The following is a 19070-nucleotide window of genomic DNA, read 5'->3' as shown; positions in this document are numbered from 1 at the left end:
GTCAAGTGTGAGTGTTAACACTCTTAACCTCTGGGCTACCTGCCAGACGGAGAAAGGAAAGGAGACAATGGATTCCTTCTAATAGACTACACTCTGTTTCAGTCATGGGATTTCATTGGCCTCTACCACATGGACCGATAATGCTTTCTTCAGTAGCCTGCCAGGCTACAATATTGATGGATGCATGAGTCAATTTTCCCGCCATTTTCTCTACATACTACATAGCCTACACGTTCATATTGTTATAGGCACTCAGACATTCAATTAAAATGTGGACTTTACCCCCCCAACTGAAACCAATTTGTTGAGTGTTTTGCAGCGTTTTTGATGTCTAGTTGATTTAGGCCATTGGATTTTCAAACACGTCACATTGGTTTTGCAAATGCCATTGACAAATGGTCAGACCAGTGGGTCCGACAGGTAGGCTAGCCTACTCATCTCCATGCAGACCATGATTTGGCAACATTCATGTCTTAGCTACATCCCTTCTCATTACAGTTATGCTGTTGTCAATATTTTCCCTGCCCTTGAATAATTTAATAATTTTTGTTATCATTCCGGTATTCATGAAAATCGTTTCTTAACGGTAGGCTAACTCTTGCTGGTTCTACAGGTCAAAGGATTCGGATGCATGCGCCCAGGGGAGTTTGTGTAGTAGTTTGGGAATGATTTTAGGCCTATCCACCGTCACAACAGGGGAGTTTCTTTTTGAGAAAAGGTTGTAATTCTCGTAATAGTGTTTATTGTCAGGTTTTCCTCTCCTGGTAGCCTGGCTACCTGTTTCAGTTTCAGGCTCAGGCACAGATTCATGTGTTTAGCCATTTTATGGAAACATGGTAATGTAAGAAAGAGAAAGGTGAGGATATTTACCTGAACCCACGTGTTGATAGTATATTCCACTAGGGCACACTTCTTGGCACAGAGGGTATTTAAATCAGTTTTAGGCCTTCGGGTTGGAAGGATGGGAACAGACAGGTGTATAGTAGCCTCCCATTTGAAAAACTGATGTATTATAATATATCTACATACACTGAGTATACAAAACAAAAGAACAAAAACACATGCTCTTTCCATGACATAGACCAGGCGAATCTAGGTGAAAACTATGATCCCTTATTGATATCACTTGTTAAATCCACTTCAATCTGTGTAGATGGAGAGGAGATTAAAGAAGGATTTTTATGCCTTGAGATAATTGAGACATGGATTGTGTGGGAGAGGGCAACTCAATATTATGAAGGTGTTCCTAATGTTTGGTATACTCAGTGTCCAGTGCATTTCCACATTTTGTTATGTTACAACCTCATTCTAAAATTGATTAAATTGCTTTTTTTCCTTATCAATCTAAACACAATACCCCATAATGACAAAGCCAAAACAGGGTTTTATACATTTTTGTAAATGTCAACAAAAAAAAGAAGGAAATATCACATTTAAATAAGTATTCATACCCTTTAGTCAGTACTTTGTTGAAGCACCTTTGGCAGTGATTACAGCCTCGAGTCTTCTTGAGTATGTCACTACAAGCTTGGCACACCTGTATTTGGGGAGTTTATCTTGTTCCTCTCCACAGATCAACTCAAGCTCTGTCAGATATTTCCAGGACTCTCCAGGGATGTTTGATCTGGTTCAAGTACTGGCTCTGGCTGGACCACTCAAGGATATTCAGAGACTTGTCCCGAAGCCACTCCTGCATTGTCTTGGCTGTGTGCTTAGGGTCGTTGTCCTGTTGGAAGGGTAACCTTCACCCCAGTCTGAGTTCCTGAGAGCCCTGGAGCAGGTTTTCATCAAGGATCTCTGTGTACTTTGCTCTGTTCATCTTTGCCTCAGTCCTGACTAGTCTCCCAGTCCCTGCCGCTGAAAAACATCCCCACAGCATGATGCTGCCACCACCATGCTTCACCGTAGGAATGGTGCTAGGTTTCCTCCAGACGTGACGCTTGGTATTCAGGCCAAAGAGTTCAATCTTGGTTTCATCAGACCAGAGAATCTTGTTTCTCATGGTCTGAGAGTCTTTAGGTGTCTTTTGTCAAACTCCAAGAGGTCAGTCATGTGCCTTTTACTGAGGAGTGGTTTCCGTCTGGCCACTCTACATAATGGCCTGATTGGTGGAGTGCTGCAGAAATGGCTGTCCTTCTTGCAGGTTCTCCCATCTCAACAGAGGAACTCTAGAGCTCTGTCAGAGTGACCATCGGGTTCTTGGTCATCTTGATGACCAAAGCCTTTCTCCCCTGATTGCTCAGTTTGTCCTGGCGGCCAGCTCTAGGAAGGGTCTTGTTGGTTCCAAACTTCTTCCATTTAAGAATGATAGAGGCCACTGTGTTCTTGGGGACCTTCAATGCGGCAGAAATTTTTTGGTACCCTTCCTTGGATATGTGCCTCGACACAATCCTGTCTTGGAGCTCTGTGGACAATTCCTTCGACTTCACAGCTTGGTTTTTGCTCTGACATGCACTGTCAACTGTGGGACCTTATAAAGACAGGTGTGTGCCTTTCCTTGAATTTAACACAGGTGGACTCCAGTCAAGGTGTAGAAACATCTCAAGGATGATCAATTGAAACAGGATGCATCTGAGCTCAATTTTGTGTCTCATAGCAAAGGGTCTGAATACTTATGTAAATAAGGTATTTAAGTTTTTTTTTATACATTTGCTAAAATTAGCAAAAAAACTGTTTTTGCTTTGTCATTATGGGGTGTTATGGGTGTTATATTTGTTTTAATCAATTTTAGAATAAGGCTGTAACATAACAAAATGTGGAAAAAGTCAAGGGGTCTGGGAATTCAAAATATATTTACATATACAGTGGCTTTAGAAAATATTCACACCCCTTGACTTTTTCTACATTTTGTTGTGTTATAAAGTGGAGTTAAAATTGATTTAATTGTAATTTTTGTCAACAATCTACACAAAAGCGTGTGCAAAGCTTTCATCAAGGCAAAGGGTGGCTACATTGAAGAATCTAAAATATAAAATGTTGATTTGTTTAACACTTTTTTGGTTATAACACAAATGGAATCATGTAATTTCATAGTTTTGATGTCTTCACTATAATTCTACAATGTAGAAAATATTCAAAATAAAGAAAAACCCTTGAATGAGTAGGTGTGTCCAAACTTTTGACTGGTACTCTATCTTGATTAGATAAGTATTGAACTCCCTGAGTCAATACATGTTAGAATCACCTTTGGCAGCGATTATAGCTGTGAGTCTTTCTAAGAGCTTTCCACACCTGGATTGTGCAACATTTTACTATTATTCTTTTAAAAATTCTTCAAGCTCTTTCAAATTGGTTGTTGATCATTACTAGACAACCGTTTTCGTGTTTTGCCATATATTTTCAAGCCGATTTTAAGTCAAAACTACAACTCTGCCTCTCAGGAACATTTACTGTCTTTTTTTTAGTGTTACTTTAGTGCCTTGTTGCAAACAGGATACATGTTTTTGAATATTTGTATTCTGTGTAGGCTTAACTACAATGTTGCCATTAAACTCTAACTGTTTAATAGTCTCCATTGGCCTCATGGTGAAATCTCTGAGCGGTTTCCTTTAACTTCGGCAAATGAGTTAGGAAGGACACCTGTATCTTTGTAGTAACTACTGTAAGTGTATTGATACACCATCCAAAGGGATATTCAGAGGGATATTCAATGTCTGCTTTTACATTTTTCTCATCTACCAATAAGATAGCCTTCTTTGTGAAGTATTGGAAAACTTCCCTGGTCTTTGTGGTTAAATCTGTGTTTGAAAATCACTTCTCAACTGAGTGACCTTACAGATAATTGGTACAGAGATGAGGTAGTCATAAAAAAATCATGTTAAAAACTATATTAAACTACATAAGTTATTATGTGACTTGGTAAGCAACCAACACGTGGCCTTGTCTGTGTGAGAAGCTCCCCAGCTAGCAATGAGGAATCGGCCCAGAAGCGGCCCATTTCCGGGGTACCGGAACTGATTGAATCGGGCTGGAATTGGGTGTCGGCCGGTTTCCATCTATCGGAATTCAGTCGACTTTGCCGGCATCTTACTAGAATCCTCCCAGAAGTGGCCCGATGCAAATGTAAAGAAATGTATACAAAATTACCCAACGTAGTAATTTTAAATATTACTATTATACATTTTATGCATACAAATAATACCCATCCACCCCCAAAAAATGTATGTCGGAGGAAACACCGTACACCTGGTGATTGTGTCAGCGTGCATAAGCCTGGCACGCCATAGGAGTTGCTACAGCGCGATGGGACAAGGCCATCCCAGCCGGCCAAACCCTCCCCTAACTCGGACGACGCTGGGCCAATTGTGCATCGCCTCATGCATCTCCCGGTCACGGCCTGCATGGGTATCGAACTAGCATCTGTAGCAACGCAGTCTGCACTGCGATGCAGTGTCTTAGACTGCTGCGCCACTCGGGTAGCTTGGGAGGCTCCATCCACAAAGCTTATCAATTGCCTTGCTCAAAGTGTCAAAATACTATAATACAACTTAAACAGGACTCTTAAAGAATTTAATATAAATGTTAATTGTATTTTTTGATCACAGAAACAATGAGAAAATATGGGAAAATAAATAAATAATGAAATGTTAATTATATAAAGTAGCCCGTGTAATCATCTGCCAGAGACTAGCCCCAATCGGCCCGAGCCCCAAGTAATACATTTGGGCCAGATAACTCACACCGGATTCAGCCTGAGCTCCATCCCCGCATCCTAGACATAAGTAATACTGCCTAAGGCTGCCCAGACTCGGGCCACATGACGTCGGCCGAGTCTGAATCTCAGCCGAGTGCCCCGACTCTCAGCCTGAATTGGCTCAAAAATCCACTGTGCTGGCTGGGCCTGTATCTCTCACGGAACTAGAATAAGATTCACTTTCCTTATTGAATCATAGCTGCGCAGAGTGTTCTGGAGGAGCTGGCACCTCTAATTTGCCATAGTTATAGAATTACTGCTGACTGTTCAGAAATGAAATAATTTAGAATAGCCTACTACACCATGAGAAGGCCTGTAATTTAGCCACAGAGGATCAATAGCTTCTTTAAGAAAAAAATGCCTTGCTGTGGATTGTGTTTAGCCCAATAACAAGGCATAGCCTACAGTCGGGAACACGCAGCAAATCTGTCAGTAAACATCATGCAGACAAATTCTCAATGTTTTAAATACAATCGCAGGAAAACACAGCTTGGAAAGCAAATGGCTCCTGCTGAAAAGAGCAGACACTAATCTGTTTGCTGTAGGCTACCAAAATATTTGATCAACTTCCAAATATTGTTGTACAAAGTAAAACAAATAGTTTTACAAAGTTTTTTTTTACAAATTGTTTTACAAAGTATTTTTAGGACTATAATTTAATTCTCATATTGTAGCCTACAATACAGTATGTGTCTCCACACACCTAGGCCTAGGCTATTGATGGATTCAAAACAAACTTTGTTTTTATTGATCTCAGATTCTCAGTGTGTCAGTGTCGAAGTAGCCTGTCATTGCATTCATTTGTGTGGTATTAAAAAAGATTATACCAAAGTCTCCAATCATGTAAAATGAAGCAGAATTGCATGAAATGCGTTTAGAAAATGCAAAATTTTTCCCGGGGCTTTGGCACAACATCAGAAAAAACTCCATGTGTGCAACTTCTATACGTAGCTCTACTCTACTGCTCTATGCCACTATGCAAATAGTTCCGGTACCCCCTGTATATAGCTTCGTTATGGTAATTTTATTGTGTTACTTTTATATTTTTTTACTTTAGTTTATTTGGTAAATATTTTCTTAACTCTTTTTTTTAACTGCACTGTTGGTTAAGGGCTTGTAAGTCAGCATTTCACGGTAAGGTCTACACATGTTGTATTCGGCGCATGTGACAAATAAAGTTTAATTTGAAATGCAATGATATGCATGCAATGCTTTATTATTCGGGTGATTTTTTTTCTCATGCATTCTGGTACCTCTGAGATCCCTAGGTCACCCCCCTCTTGCGCTCACTTTTTGTTCCAGCACCTCCCAATTTACAAATGAAGCACAGGGTATAGCCTACCTGCCACTTATGAAGGTTAACGTTAGTAAGATTAGCTAGCTATGTTTATTTCTAAAAGAGTTCCTATGCCCCGTCCCACCTTCATCTGACAGTGCAGCCGTGGCAATTTTCTTCAGATGAAGAAGAGCAGCTGTCACCACCAAAAATATAATGGCATTTAATTTGATTTTATATTCATAACATTGATTTAAATATATATTTTTCACCTGGCAAGAGACAGAGGAAAAATACTGTATGTTTTCATCAAGCAAGCAAGAGTTTTCACCGAGCTATCTAACTCATCTAGTTTCACAACGTGCACTGTGACTGACCAAGGTAAGAATTGTTTTTGGATATTAAAGTTCTGAGTTAATATGTCATGCATGTGTTAGATATAACTTCATTGCCAAAGCTAGACAATGTTAAATTATGCTTGCCAAGCAATGTGGTGCTTGTTATTAGCTAGCTAGCTTTATAGTGAGGGCTGGGTTTCACCAAAGATTTATATAACTAACCCTAGCTCTTTGTTCTATTTGTGGTTTCTCTGTCACAAATATAGCTAGCTAGCTATAACTGTCTAGCTAGCTAGCTACCTAGATTATTTCTAGCTGAAAATAATATTTTCCAATGCAGTGGATCCTTCTGGTTTGTAGACTCAACTGCCTATGGATAGACCCCAGCCAATCTAAGTATCATTTAGCAAGCAAGTTTCCAATTAAATGAAAATGTGTTCATGAACATTAATAATCCCTATTTCTTCATATTGTTTGGAATTGTTTCACTGTCTCTGCATTATCCACAGGGTAACTGTCAACATGTGAGTCTTAAATGGAAACTGGAGGTTGAGGAATCTGCATGTTAAGTATAATTTCGATGTTCCTGAACATTAACACCTAATTCTTCATCTTGTCTGAATTTTGTATTCATTGACTCTCCGTCTCTGCATTATCCAGATGGTAACTTTCAACTTACTCTGAAAATGGACAAATTGAACAAATCTACATTGTAAGTATCAATGTGATGTTTAAAGACCTAATTTTCAAATACAGATGATAAATGCACAGAGGTAATTTGTACATATTTTGTTTTTCAGATGCATCCTTCCAGTGACTCCTATGCCACAATTCAACAATGAAACAAGTTATTTGAACAGAACATAAAGATAATTAAAAGCAGTCCTTTAGTTGTCAGTCATGAGTCATTCATTCAAACATTTCAAAATATACTAAATCATGCTATTTTGTAATAGTGTGTCACGATCATCTTCGTGAGAGAGAGTGGACCAAGGCGCAGCGTGTGCAAAATACATCTCTTTATTTAGAAGAGGGAAAAACACGCAACGAACACTATTACAAAACAAACCAACGTGAAGCTAAAGACGTAAGTGCAAACACAAGCTACAAACGTACAACATAGACAACTACCCACAAAAGCCTACTGCCTATGGCTGCCTTAAATATGGCTCCCAATCAGAGACAATGAATGACAGCTGTCTCTGATTGAGAACCAATCTAGGCAGCCATAGACATAACTAGACAACTACACTCTACTCTGCCCCATACACATACAACACCCCTAGACACTACAAAACACATACATTCCCCATGTCACACCCTGACCTAACTAAAAAACATAAAGAAAACAAAGAATACTAAGGCCAGGGCGTGACATAGTGCTGAACTTTGTAGTTGTATGCATTGCATTTGAATGTAGCCTATTCATTAAAATAAATGGCTGACGATTTACACTTAATAAACATCTTTATTTTGCATTCAAGCTCCGTTTTGGATGCATTCCTTTCTCGACATTCAAATAAATGGAGCCATATTTATTAATACAACAAAAATATGTTTTAAGTGAAATATTCGCTTTTGTCTGAAGCTGAAAGAGACAGGAAATTCTGAAGCGAATTTGACCTATGCACTAACAAGGCTTTTCATTATAAGCAGCTAGAGTACTGCTTATGCTGTACAGTAGCTACTACTAGAGTACTGTAACTTTATTGATCTACTGTACTTCAACAACAGATGTACTCACATTGGATGAGTTGATTAGGATACAAACAGTCTCTCAAACACCTTAATACACACTCTCAGAGTAGGTTTACCCCATTAATGTACTTGATAATGTTAATATGTTTTTGATAATGCTAGCAAGGCAGGTCAGCTAGCTGCAAGCTAACTAACATTAGCTGGCTAGCTATCTAGCTAATGTTAGCCTACAATTCAGATTTGCAAGTTAGTTCGTAGCTCATACAAGTGTATTCTGTGAACTAGGAGCAACAATCCAATCTGGAGCTACAGCCAGTCTACATCTGTAAACCATAGAATTTGGGTTTCCACTAGTTACCACAGCTACAAAGTAAAAATAGGCTATATTGTAAAAATTCATGATAACAAAAATGTGCTTAATTTAAGGTTAGGGTCAGGTTTAAAATCACAAACTTTTTAAGAAGATACATTTTAGAAGTAGGCGGGGATGATGACTTTGTGGCTGTGGTAACAAGTGACGACCTAGAATTTGCTTGACCCGAGTTACTGACCTGATGATACAGACGGCTTCATCAACCACGGTAATGTGTGTTATGTGAAAAGTTGTATAAAAAAATACCAGGTTTGAGGGAGTGTGTGGATGTGGTTGGTCTTTATCTCATCTCTCACTGATAATTTCTTTCATGCTATGATTTCTCATCATTTCTCACTCCTCTCTCTACCTCCCCTTTTCTATCTTTCTCTCTCCCCCTTTTCTCCCTCTATCCTTCTCTCTCCCAGTGTGTGTATAATGAGCTCCACAACACTCTCATGGCCATCAATGAGCAGGACAAACTGCACTGGTGGAAAAAAAACACTGAATGGCCTCAGTTCCAGGTGCAAAACACACACACACACACACTGACACACACACAGTGGGCTAATGGAAGTTAATGAGGCTTAATGGAGTATACCGTAATATGGGATGATGCAGTCTTCAGCCCCTTTGTTACTGTCAGAGTTAGTCTAATGTAGTGACCATTGTTACAAGTTAATGTATCAGACTGTAAAATAGTAGTGTATGGTCCAACAATGTGACCATCATTAGAGACTGCTGGAGGGTAATATACTGGACCGGGTCTGCCTTGTTGTTCAATGGAGTCTAATGAAATCTCTCTTCCAGGAGTGGGCACCAGAAGAAAAAAAACAGAAGAAAGAGGTAGAGGCACAGCAAGGCACAATAGAGGTGAGCATGTCGCCATCTGTCATTATGACCTCAGGCACGAAAGACGGCATTAACAATAAGTAATATAATAAAGACGGCACTTCTAAAAGCTGGCTAGGTTTATAAAAACCTGAGTAGATCTAGCTTTCTTTGTAGTATACCACCCTGGTGACAGACACACTAACCACCATTCCCGTGTATCTATCTCAGTTAGTCTAATGCTGGGACCGCTACTATCTGTCCAGTGATCCTGCCGACTAAGGTCGGGTCTGAGGAGCTGCTTGGCGTAGCAGCTAGCCTAGCTCCACCAGTATTTGGACACAACTCTTGAATCTATTTTCTTGTTGTTGTAACAACTGCTGGTATAATTATTTTTGCTAGCAGGCTAGCAGGGTTTTCTTGAGGACTTGAACGCAGCCCCCGACGCGGTTAGCAATTGTGGCTGAGACAGCGAATTGTCCCGAGCTTGTGGCTGTCTAGATCCCTGCTGTTTGTTGTTGTTGTTTCCAATCTTCCCTGCGACCTGCCCTGTCTGGAACTGCGAGGAGTAACAGCGTAACCTACGTTGCTACCATGATAAAGGCCAAAGCTGGCGGGAGTACCGTTGAGGACAGTGGTGTCTCTCTATCACAGGTGAAGGATCTTTTAAACAAACAAAAATAATTCTACCAGCAGTTGTTACAACAAGAAAATAGATTCAAGAGTTGTGTCCAAATACTGGTGAAGTCAACTAATAAAAGAATGGACGACCTAACCAGAGCGGTCCCGGACCTGAAGAACAGTTTTCAGTACTCCCAGGGTCTGCTCGATGAGTTTAAACAGGACAACGGCAAGATGACAGCAATATGTATGTCATTGAGAGAGGACATCAGTTCTGTCTGTGAATCCATGATAAGAATGACAGAAAAATCTGATTATCTCAAGGGATGGAATTGCAGAATTAATTAGGTTCAAGGACAAGGTAGCTGTTCTGGAAAGAGCCAAGAACTTGAGAGGAATGTACATCTTCCCCAACAAGGACTATTCTGAAACGCCAGAACAGAAAATAACTTATCCCAGGCATGAAAGCTCTGGTATGCAATGAAGCTGTCAGTTGAGGACTTGTGAGGCATCTGTTTCTCAAACTAGACACTCTAATGTACTTGTCCTCCTGCTCAGTTGTGCACAGGGGCCTCCCACTCCTCTTTCTACTCTGGTTAGCGCCAGTTTGTGTTGTTCTGTGAAGGGAGTAGTACACAGCGTTGTATGAGATCTTCAGTTTCTTGGCAATTTCTCGCATGGAATAGCCTTAATTTCTCAGAACAAGAATAGACTGATGAGTTTCAGAAGAAAGTGCTTTATTTCTGCCCATTTTGAGCCTGTAATCGAACCCACAAATGCTGATGCTCCAGATACTCAACTAGTCTAAAGAAAGCCAGTTGTATTGCTTGTTTAATCAGAACAACAGTTTTCAGCTGTGCTAACATAATTGCAAAAGGGTTTTCTAATGATCAATTAGCCTTTTAAAAGGCATGCCATTGGAACACAGGAGTGATGGTTGCTCATAATGGGCCTCTGTACACCTATGTAGATATTCCATTAAAAATCAGCCGTTTCCAGCTGCAATAGTCATTTACATGACTAGGGTGGGTCATCTAGGTGTTTATATGTTTATGTTGGCCTGGTATGGTTCCCAATCAGAGGCAGCTGTTAATCGTTGTCTCTGATTGGGGATCATATTTAGGCAGCCATTTCCCCTTTTTGCTTTGTGGGATCTTGTGTTTGTGTAGCTGCCTGTGAGCAGCCCAGAACGTCATGTTTCGTTTGTGCTCGTTTGTTTTGTTTGGTGAGTTTCGATTTATTAAAATATGTGGAACTCTACGCACGCTGCGCCTTGGTCCATTCATTATGACGAACGTGACAACACTGTATTTCTGATCAATTTGATGTTATTTTAATGGACAAAAAATTTGCTTTTCTTTCAAAAACAAGGTCATTTCTAAGTGACCCCAAACTTTTGAACGGTGGTGTATATTTTTTATCTTGCTTTGTTTGCTCTTTTCCACATTATTTCTATCTCTGATAAGGAAAGGGCTGAAAATAGCCCATAATAATATATGTAGTCTTAGAAATAAGGATCATGAAATCAATAACTTGCTAACATCATATAAGACTCATATATTAACCATTTCTGAGACTCACTTAGATAATTAATTTGATACAGCAGTAGCAATACAAGGATATAAAATTCATAGAAGAGTCATGAATGCTTATGGGGGATGTGTTGCTGTATATATTCAGAGCCATATCCCTCTAATGCTTAGAGATGATTGTATGTCAAATGTAATTGAAGTGTTGTGGTTGCAGGTTCACCTGGCACATCTGAAGCCTTTCTTTTGGGTGCTAACAGTCAGTATCTAATTAATGCAGTGCATTCAGACCTGTCACGTTCCTGACCTTGTTTTCCTTTTGTATAGTTGTGTTTAGTGGGTCAGGACGTGAGCTGGGTGGGCAGTCTGTGTTGTTTGTTCTATGTTAAGTGTCAGTGTTAATTGACCTTGTATGGCTCTCAATCAGAGGCAGGTGGTTGTCGTTTTCCTCTGATTGAGAACCATATATAGGTAGGTTGTTTCACATTGTTTGTTGTGGGTGGTTGTATCTCGTGTCTGTATGTCTACCACACGGGACTGTTTCGTATGTGTTTCATGTAGTCTGTTCCTGTTCGTGCGTTCTTCGTTTATTGTAAGTTCTCAAGTCCAGGTCTGTCTACATCGTTTATTTGTTTTGGTAGTTTGTTTAAGTGTTTTCGTGTTTCGTATATCATTTAAATAAATCAGTATGTCATATAACAACGCTGCGAGAACGATCGTTACAAGACCACTTGACTTTTTCCACATTTTGTTACATTACAGCCTTATTCTAAAATGGATGAAATACTTTCCCCCCCTCTTCAATCTACACATAATACCCCATAATGACAAAGTGTACATTTTTTACAAAACAAAAAATGAATTACCTTATTTACATAAGTATTCAGACCCTTTGCTATGAAACTCACTTGAAATTGAGCTCAGGTGCATCCTGTTTCCATCGATCATCCTTGAGATGTTTCTACAACTTGATTGGAGTCCACCTGTGGTAAATTCAATTGATTGGACATTATTTGGAAAGGCACACACCTGTCTATATAAGGTCCCACAGTTGACAGTGCATGTCAGAGCAAAAACGAAGCCATGAGTTCGAAGGAATTGTCCGTAGAGCTCCAAGACAGGAATGTGTTGAGGCACAGATCTAGGAAAGGGTACCAAAAAATGTCTGCAGCATTGAAGGTTTGCAAACACTTATACAGATTTTTCTATTGTGTTATTGACTGTACTTTTGTTTATTCCATGTGTAACTCTGTGTTGTTGTTTTTGTCGCACTGCTTTGCTTTATCTTGGCCAGGTCGCAGTTGTAAATGAGTACTTGTTCTCAACTGGCCTACCTGGTTAAATAAAGGTGAAATAAAAAAAGGTCCCCAAAAACTCAGTGGCCTCCATCATTCATAAATGGAAGAAATTTGGAACCACCAAGACTCTTCCTAGAGCTGGCCACCCGGCAAAACGGAGAAATCGGGGGGGAAGGGCCTTGGTCAGGGAGGCAACCAAGAACCCGATGGTCAATCTGACAGATTCACTAGAGTTCCTCTGTGGAGATGGTAGAAACTTCCAGAAGGACAACAATCTCTGCAGCACTCCACAAATGTTTTCTTTTTTTAACCAGGTAAGCCAGTTGAGAACAAGTTCTCAATGTCCTTGAGTGGCCCAGCCAGAGCCTGGACCTGAACCCGATCGAACAGCTCTGAAGAGACCTGAAAATATCTGTGAGGCGACTCTCCCCATCCAACCTGACAGAGCTTGAGAGGATCTGCAGTGAAGAATGGGAGAAACGCACCAAATACAGGTGTGCCATGCTCGTAGCATCATACCCAAGAAGACTCGAGGCTGTAATCGCTGCCAAAGGTGTTTCAACAAAGTACTGAGTAAAGTATCTGAATACTATGTAAATGTCACAATTCAGTTTTTTATTTTTAGTAATTTTGCTAACATTTCTGAACCTGTTTTTGCTTTTTCATTATGGGGTATTGTGTGTAGATTAATGAGGGGAAAAAAAATATTTAATCCATTTTAGAATAAGGCTGTAAAGTAACAAAATGTGTCAAAGGGTCTGAAAGCTTTCAAAATGCACTGTATATGCAGTCGTAAATGAGATATTCGTCAATGAGAAATATTTTTGTGGATATTTAACTCAAGTTAATCTTCATCATACTGGCTTTAGATGTTTTTGTTTTGTTGCCATACTTGATTGTGTAGGCGTAGCCCTCTAAAAATGATACATTGTGGCCTGGACGCCCGATGTGTAAATGAACATCCAACCATAGGCCTAATGATAAATCACCATAAATGTGTAGCCTATTGTTATTGTGCTATAGTATAGCCCACGTTCTGTGTGCAATTGCTGTTATGATCTGATTTGAGCTGCATCCTGAGTTGCAGGTGTGTCATTTTCCATTCTGCCCTGTAGGTGGGACTTAATGCTTGGAGCATGGACCTCGCTTTCTCTCTCGTCACTTTCTTCAACGCGCTATCTCTCGGAGTCTTGGAGCGGTGCTAGTACAACCTGGAACTAAGCGGCTAACGGCAGCATGAATACAGGGTAACATATACTATGCATTCTAGAGAGGAGGACAAGCTTGGAGTACTGCTTTTGAACCATTTCCACTTTGACGGAGTATTTTTTTCCCCTTCTTCCTCATCTGTGAAATAGATGGACATTAGCGCATTCGCATCAATTTGACATACCTCCATACATTCACTCGCCCGCGCCACAAAATTGCATATTCAGACGGTCTCCGATTTGGAGGTTCAAAAACATCTCAAGGATATTGTCCTAATAAACGTTGAGTCATGGATTCATTTTTTATTCCACCACGAATTTGCTGGTGGAGGGTATTGTTTATTTTGACCATCTTTCAGGACTACTTGAGCAATATGCTGGACTGCCCGCCAACCTGCAGCTGTTCTCCAACTGAGATCTATTGCAATAAGTCTGACAATGGAAAATTCTTTCCCCTGCTTGCACTGCAAGATACTGGAAACAATGGAAATAACAGTATCGAAGATGTGTTCAAGAACATCACCTCAATGTAAGTCGTTGTGCCCACTGTAGTGGCCATCACATGTTGAATCCATGTGAGTCACAACTTAGCGTAGGCCTACTCTCCCTGTAATTTATTTGTTTTACTTCTGCCGCACCTCCTTACGTGATATATTTAGCAATGCAAAACTGTGATTCTGCTGAGTGTGTAACATTTAATAGGCTACCTATACATCCCTTTCACGTTATATCGTTACCGTTATCTCCGTGGAATACATTAACCCTGCAAAGCCCTTCAGCCACAAGTAAAATGCGGTATCAATAAGAACTGAATTCAATGTCATTTCAAAAATAGACCTGTTGGTGCATTGGCCCGTAAATAACCCCCAAACAGCAATATTGCTATTCCTTTATAAGAGCCTGCATGCAGGACTTGATTCAGTTTAAAGAAATCAAAGGTTTGGATTAATACCTACCACAAGAAGCAATATCATTTGATATGCTCGGTCATTCCATTTGAATACAAAAACCTTTTTGACCTCACCCCTTTTGATTTGAATGAAACTTTTCATAAATATTTGCCCATGGTAGAAGTGGTCAGAAAGTGACATTTTGGACCTGAATGGCCAAACATTCATGAGATGGATGTGCTCAAAGTTGACCCATTTTTCATACCTCACCATACCATGAGACATCCAGGTCTTCATCACTGGAAAATATAAACTGTTGATTTTAATATCATTTAAAAGCTCACAAACTACTTTATAATATATATATATATTTTTTTTTGAATAACAATGTAATTTTTTTGTCATCACAGATTGTTGACTTAAATGGGAATATCAGTTGTTTTAAATTATACTGTCAATCTACTACAGGAAACCTATTGAAATAATAGAAATATGGAATAGAACAGAATAATAGAACAGACATTCTATGGTGACATTTGATGGTGGGTGGACCGGCAGCTATTTTTGTGGGAGCAATTGGAAGTAAAAATGTAAATGTCAATGGTGTACCAGCTAGATTGCAGTGGTCTGAAGATATATATCCATTGTATGAATTCTATTTCTCTGATTGAAATGACACATACTGTACTCTGTATTCAAGAGTATGCTGTGTCTCAACGATTGTGGGCGCAACAGAAACCCTTCAGATTATGTAAATTAGCATCTAAACTACAACATATGCAAAAGAAAAAAAATTGAAGTTTAACCATTTTATGATGATTGATTTTAAAGGTTAAAAAAATATGTTTTTAAAATTAAATTAGAAAATATTTTCACAACCCTGGTTATAAGCTTTTAATCGATATCAAACTCAACCATTAATATTTTCCAGGGACGAAGACATGGATGTCTCATGGTATGGTGGGGTATGCAAAATGGGTAAACTTTGAGCACCTTTATCTCCTGAATGTTTTGGCATTCAGGCCCAAAAAGTTACTTTCTGACCACTTCTACCATGGGCATACATGTACGGAAAGTTTTGTTCAAATCAAAAGGGGTGTGGTCAAAAAACAATTGAAATCAAATGGAACGACCCTACATAACAAAATGTAGGCTAACCACAACTCAGAATAGGCAGTTTTATTCTTTTTTTTAACTGCTTTGCATTCTCTCACGGACTCAAAATAATTTATAACATTTGCAAATGTCTGAAAAGGTGCTTTGTTTACTGAAATTAATCAACCAAGAGACAGAGATTATATTTTTAGATCCACTCTCCAAGTGTGGCCATGTCAGTTTTTATTATAAGGCTTCTTGATCATGACACAATTGACCATTTTAGTCCGGACAGTTTAAATTAGGCTAATCCTAAATAATCATTGTTAGTTAGATTTGGTTGCCACCCTGTCAAGTTTATGTTATCAGCCCGTTAGATTTTGTTCTGATTTGATTGTCCTATTTTTAGCCATGTCACTAACTCAGTAGAGAGCCTATTCTGATGAATGTATCTCATATTGAAAACATTAATAGGATATTCCACCCAGTAAAGTGAAATGTTCTTGGCAGAAGGTTTCCCCTCTTATATTCCCAATGGAAAGTATTTTTGGACTCTAAAAGTAATGTGTTCGTAAAAATAGAGCATTGACACTGATGACATACTTTCTTTTAGAAATGCCATTAGTTCTGTTAAAGAACAATCTCCCCCACTGCTCCTAGCTCTCTCGGCTGAAATGTTAAGCCATGTAGGGCTCTTATAGCACAGTAAATTTGTATTGCACCCATTTTTATTCACCTCTAAATGATTTGAAAAGAAAACGGAACAATAGTAGTAGTAGTAGAAACAAGATCATCAATACCCAATACACTGAGAGATGTTGGATCCCAGCTGTTACATCTCAAGCTGAAGAGACTATTTTGGTAGAACAAAACCTCAATTCATTATTGATTCTTTGTTGATTTGCCAAGGATGAGGGTGCCATGACAACCTCTCTGCTTTGAACTGAATCCACAAAATGTCCATACCCTGAGAAGTGATGATTTGCCTAGTGTGTAGGATGTAGATCCCATGTGTGGGCATAAGGGCCAGAAAAAACCTGTTCCAAACACATGCATAATTCCAACGATATTATCCTAACTATGCCGCCTGGTTATAAATAAGCACACTTTAAAACACCAGTCAGTTTGTCTTGACTTTGTAGGTCAACTCATTCTTGTGCTTGCTGCCTCCACTCTCTCCAGAAGGCCACTAGAGGGGCTGCTGGTTGTTCTTTTACAAAGACGAGAACTCTCTGTCATTCGATAGATTGAAACAATTACAAAAGTTATTTTATGTGCCAGCTTTATCAGAATGTTGGAATCCATAATTTTTTTTCATGGCATGATTTTTGTTGAGCGCTGTCGCAGAGAACCGCATCTCATGGCTGTTGCTGTTATAAGGAATCATTCAGCAGCCCCTATTACTGGACAGCTCCAACACACTCATTTCGCTTGGGAGTGGGCCGTGTAGGCTATTTGAAGAGAATCGTCAGTCTTGAAATGCAGAAGTTGTTACAGCACATGCACCAATGTGATTTCAGAGTAGACCTAAGAAATTGTGAGAAGCATTTTTTTTATTTTTTTTATCTCCCTTTGGAATATTTGTTTTAGGCTACTTCTGGATGTCCTTGAATATACCTTGAATGAATTGTACATTTGACGGCTGTCTGCCTCAACTATAGCTACATTTGTCTCGCTGCACACAAGTTCAGATTTCTAAAAGCCAACAATTCTGTCAGGTATTGTGTAACATAATGATCATGTAAAATTATGTAGCCTACCTCAAATATAGGCTACTTTCCCACATCATTTGAATCCAAGTGTATACAGTTGAAGTCGGAAGTTTACATACACTTAGGTTGGAGTCATTAAAACTTGTTTTTCAACCACTCCACAAATTTCTTGTTAACAAACTATAGTTTTGGCAAGTCGGTTAGGACATCTACTTTGTGCATGACACAAGTAATTTTTCCAACAATTGTTTACAGACAGATTATTTCACTTATAATTCGCTGTATCACAATTCCAATGGGTCAGAAGTTTACATACACTAAGTTGACTGTGCCTTGAAACAGCTTGGAAAATTCCAGAAAATGATGTCATAGCTTTAGAAGCTTCTGGTAGGCTAATTGACATAATTTGAGTCAATTGGAGGAGTACCTGTGGATGTATTTCAAGGCCTACCTTCAAACTCAGTGCCTCTTTGCTTGACATCATGGGAAAATCTAAAGAAATCAGCCAAGACCTTAGAAAAAAAATGTGGACCTCCACACCTCTGGTTCATCCTTGGGAGCAATTCCCGAATGCCTGAAGGTACCACGTTCATCTGTACAAACACCATGGTACCATGCAGCCGTCATACCGCTCAGGAAGGAGACGCGTTCTGTCTTCTAGAGATGAACGTACTTTGGTGTGAAAAGTGCAAATCAATCCCAGAACCACAGCAAATGACATTGTGAAGATGCTGGAGGAAACAGGTACAAAAGTATCTATATCCACAGTAAAACGAGTCCTATATCGACATAACCTGAAAGGCCGCTCAGCAAGGAAGAAGCCACTGCTCCAAAACCGCCATAAAAAAGCCAGACTACGGTTTGCAACTGCACACGGTTTGCAACTGTACTTTTTGGAGAAATATCCTCTGGTCTGATGAAACAAAAATAGAACTGTTTGGCCATAATGACCATTGTTATGTTTGGAGGAAAAAGGGGGAGGCTTGCAAGCCGAAGAACACCATCCCAACCGTGAAGCACGGGGGTGGCGGCATCATGTTGTGGGGGTGCTTTGCTGCAGGAGGAACTGGTGCACTTCACAAAATAGATGGCATCATGAGGTTGGAGAATTATGTGGATATATTGAAGCAACATCTCAAGAAATCAGGAAGTTAAAGCTTGGTCGCAAATGGGTCTTCCAAATGGACATTGACCCCAAGCATACTTCCAAAGTTGTGGAAAAATGGCTTAAGGACAACAAAGTAAAGGTATTGGAGTGGCCATCACAAAGCCCTGACCTCAATCCTATAGAAAGTTTGCAGGCAGCCCTGAAAAAGCATGTGCGAGCAAGGAGGCCTACAAACCTGACTCAGTTACACCATCTCTGTCAGGAGGAATGGCCCAAAATTCACCCAACTTATTGTGGGAAGCTTGTGGAAGGCTACCCAAAATGTTTTACCCAAGTTAAACAATTTAAAGGCAATGCTACCAAATACTAATTGAGTGTATGTAAACTTCTGACCCACTGGGAATGTGATTAAATAAATAAA

General features: G+C 39.5%; 1 protein-coding gene across 1 annotated transcript in view; it reads left to right on the top strand.

Moving 5' to 3' along the window:
- Nucleotides 1-13817: 13817 nt before the first annotated feature.
- Nucleotides 13818-19070, top strand: part of LOC120053817 (NT-3 growth factor receptor-like) — a 56493-nt gene continuing 51240 nt past the window's right edge. Inside the window, exon 1 of the mRNA XM_039001078.1 lies at nt 13818-14373. Coding sequence (XP_038857006.1) covers nt 14135-14373 — 239 coding nt within the window. The 5' untranslated portion in view covers nt 13818-14134. The remainder of the gene's footprint in view (nt 14374-19070) is intronic.

Source organism: Salvelinus namaycush, chromosome 9 (assembly GCF_016432855.1).
Source record: "Salvelinus namaycush isolate Seneca chromosome 9, SaNama_1.0, whole genome shotgun sequence".
Taxonomy (NCBI): domain Eukaryota; kingdom Metazoa; phylum Chordata; class Actinopteri; order Salmoniformes; family Salmonidae; genus Salvelinus; species Salvelinus namaycush.
The sequence above is the reverse complement of the archived record's forward strand: the minus strand, read 5'-3'. Positions and strand labels throughout refer to the sequence as shown.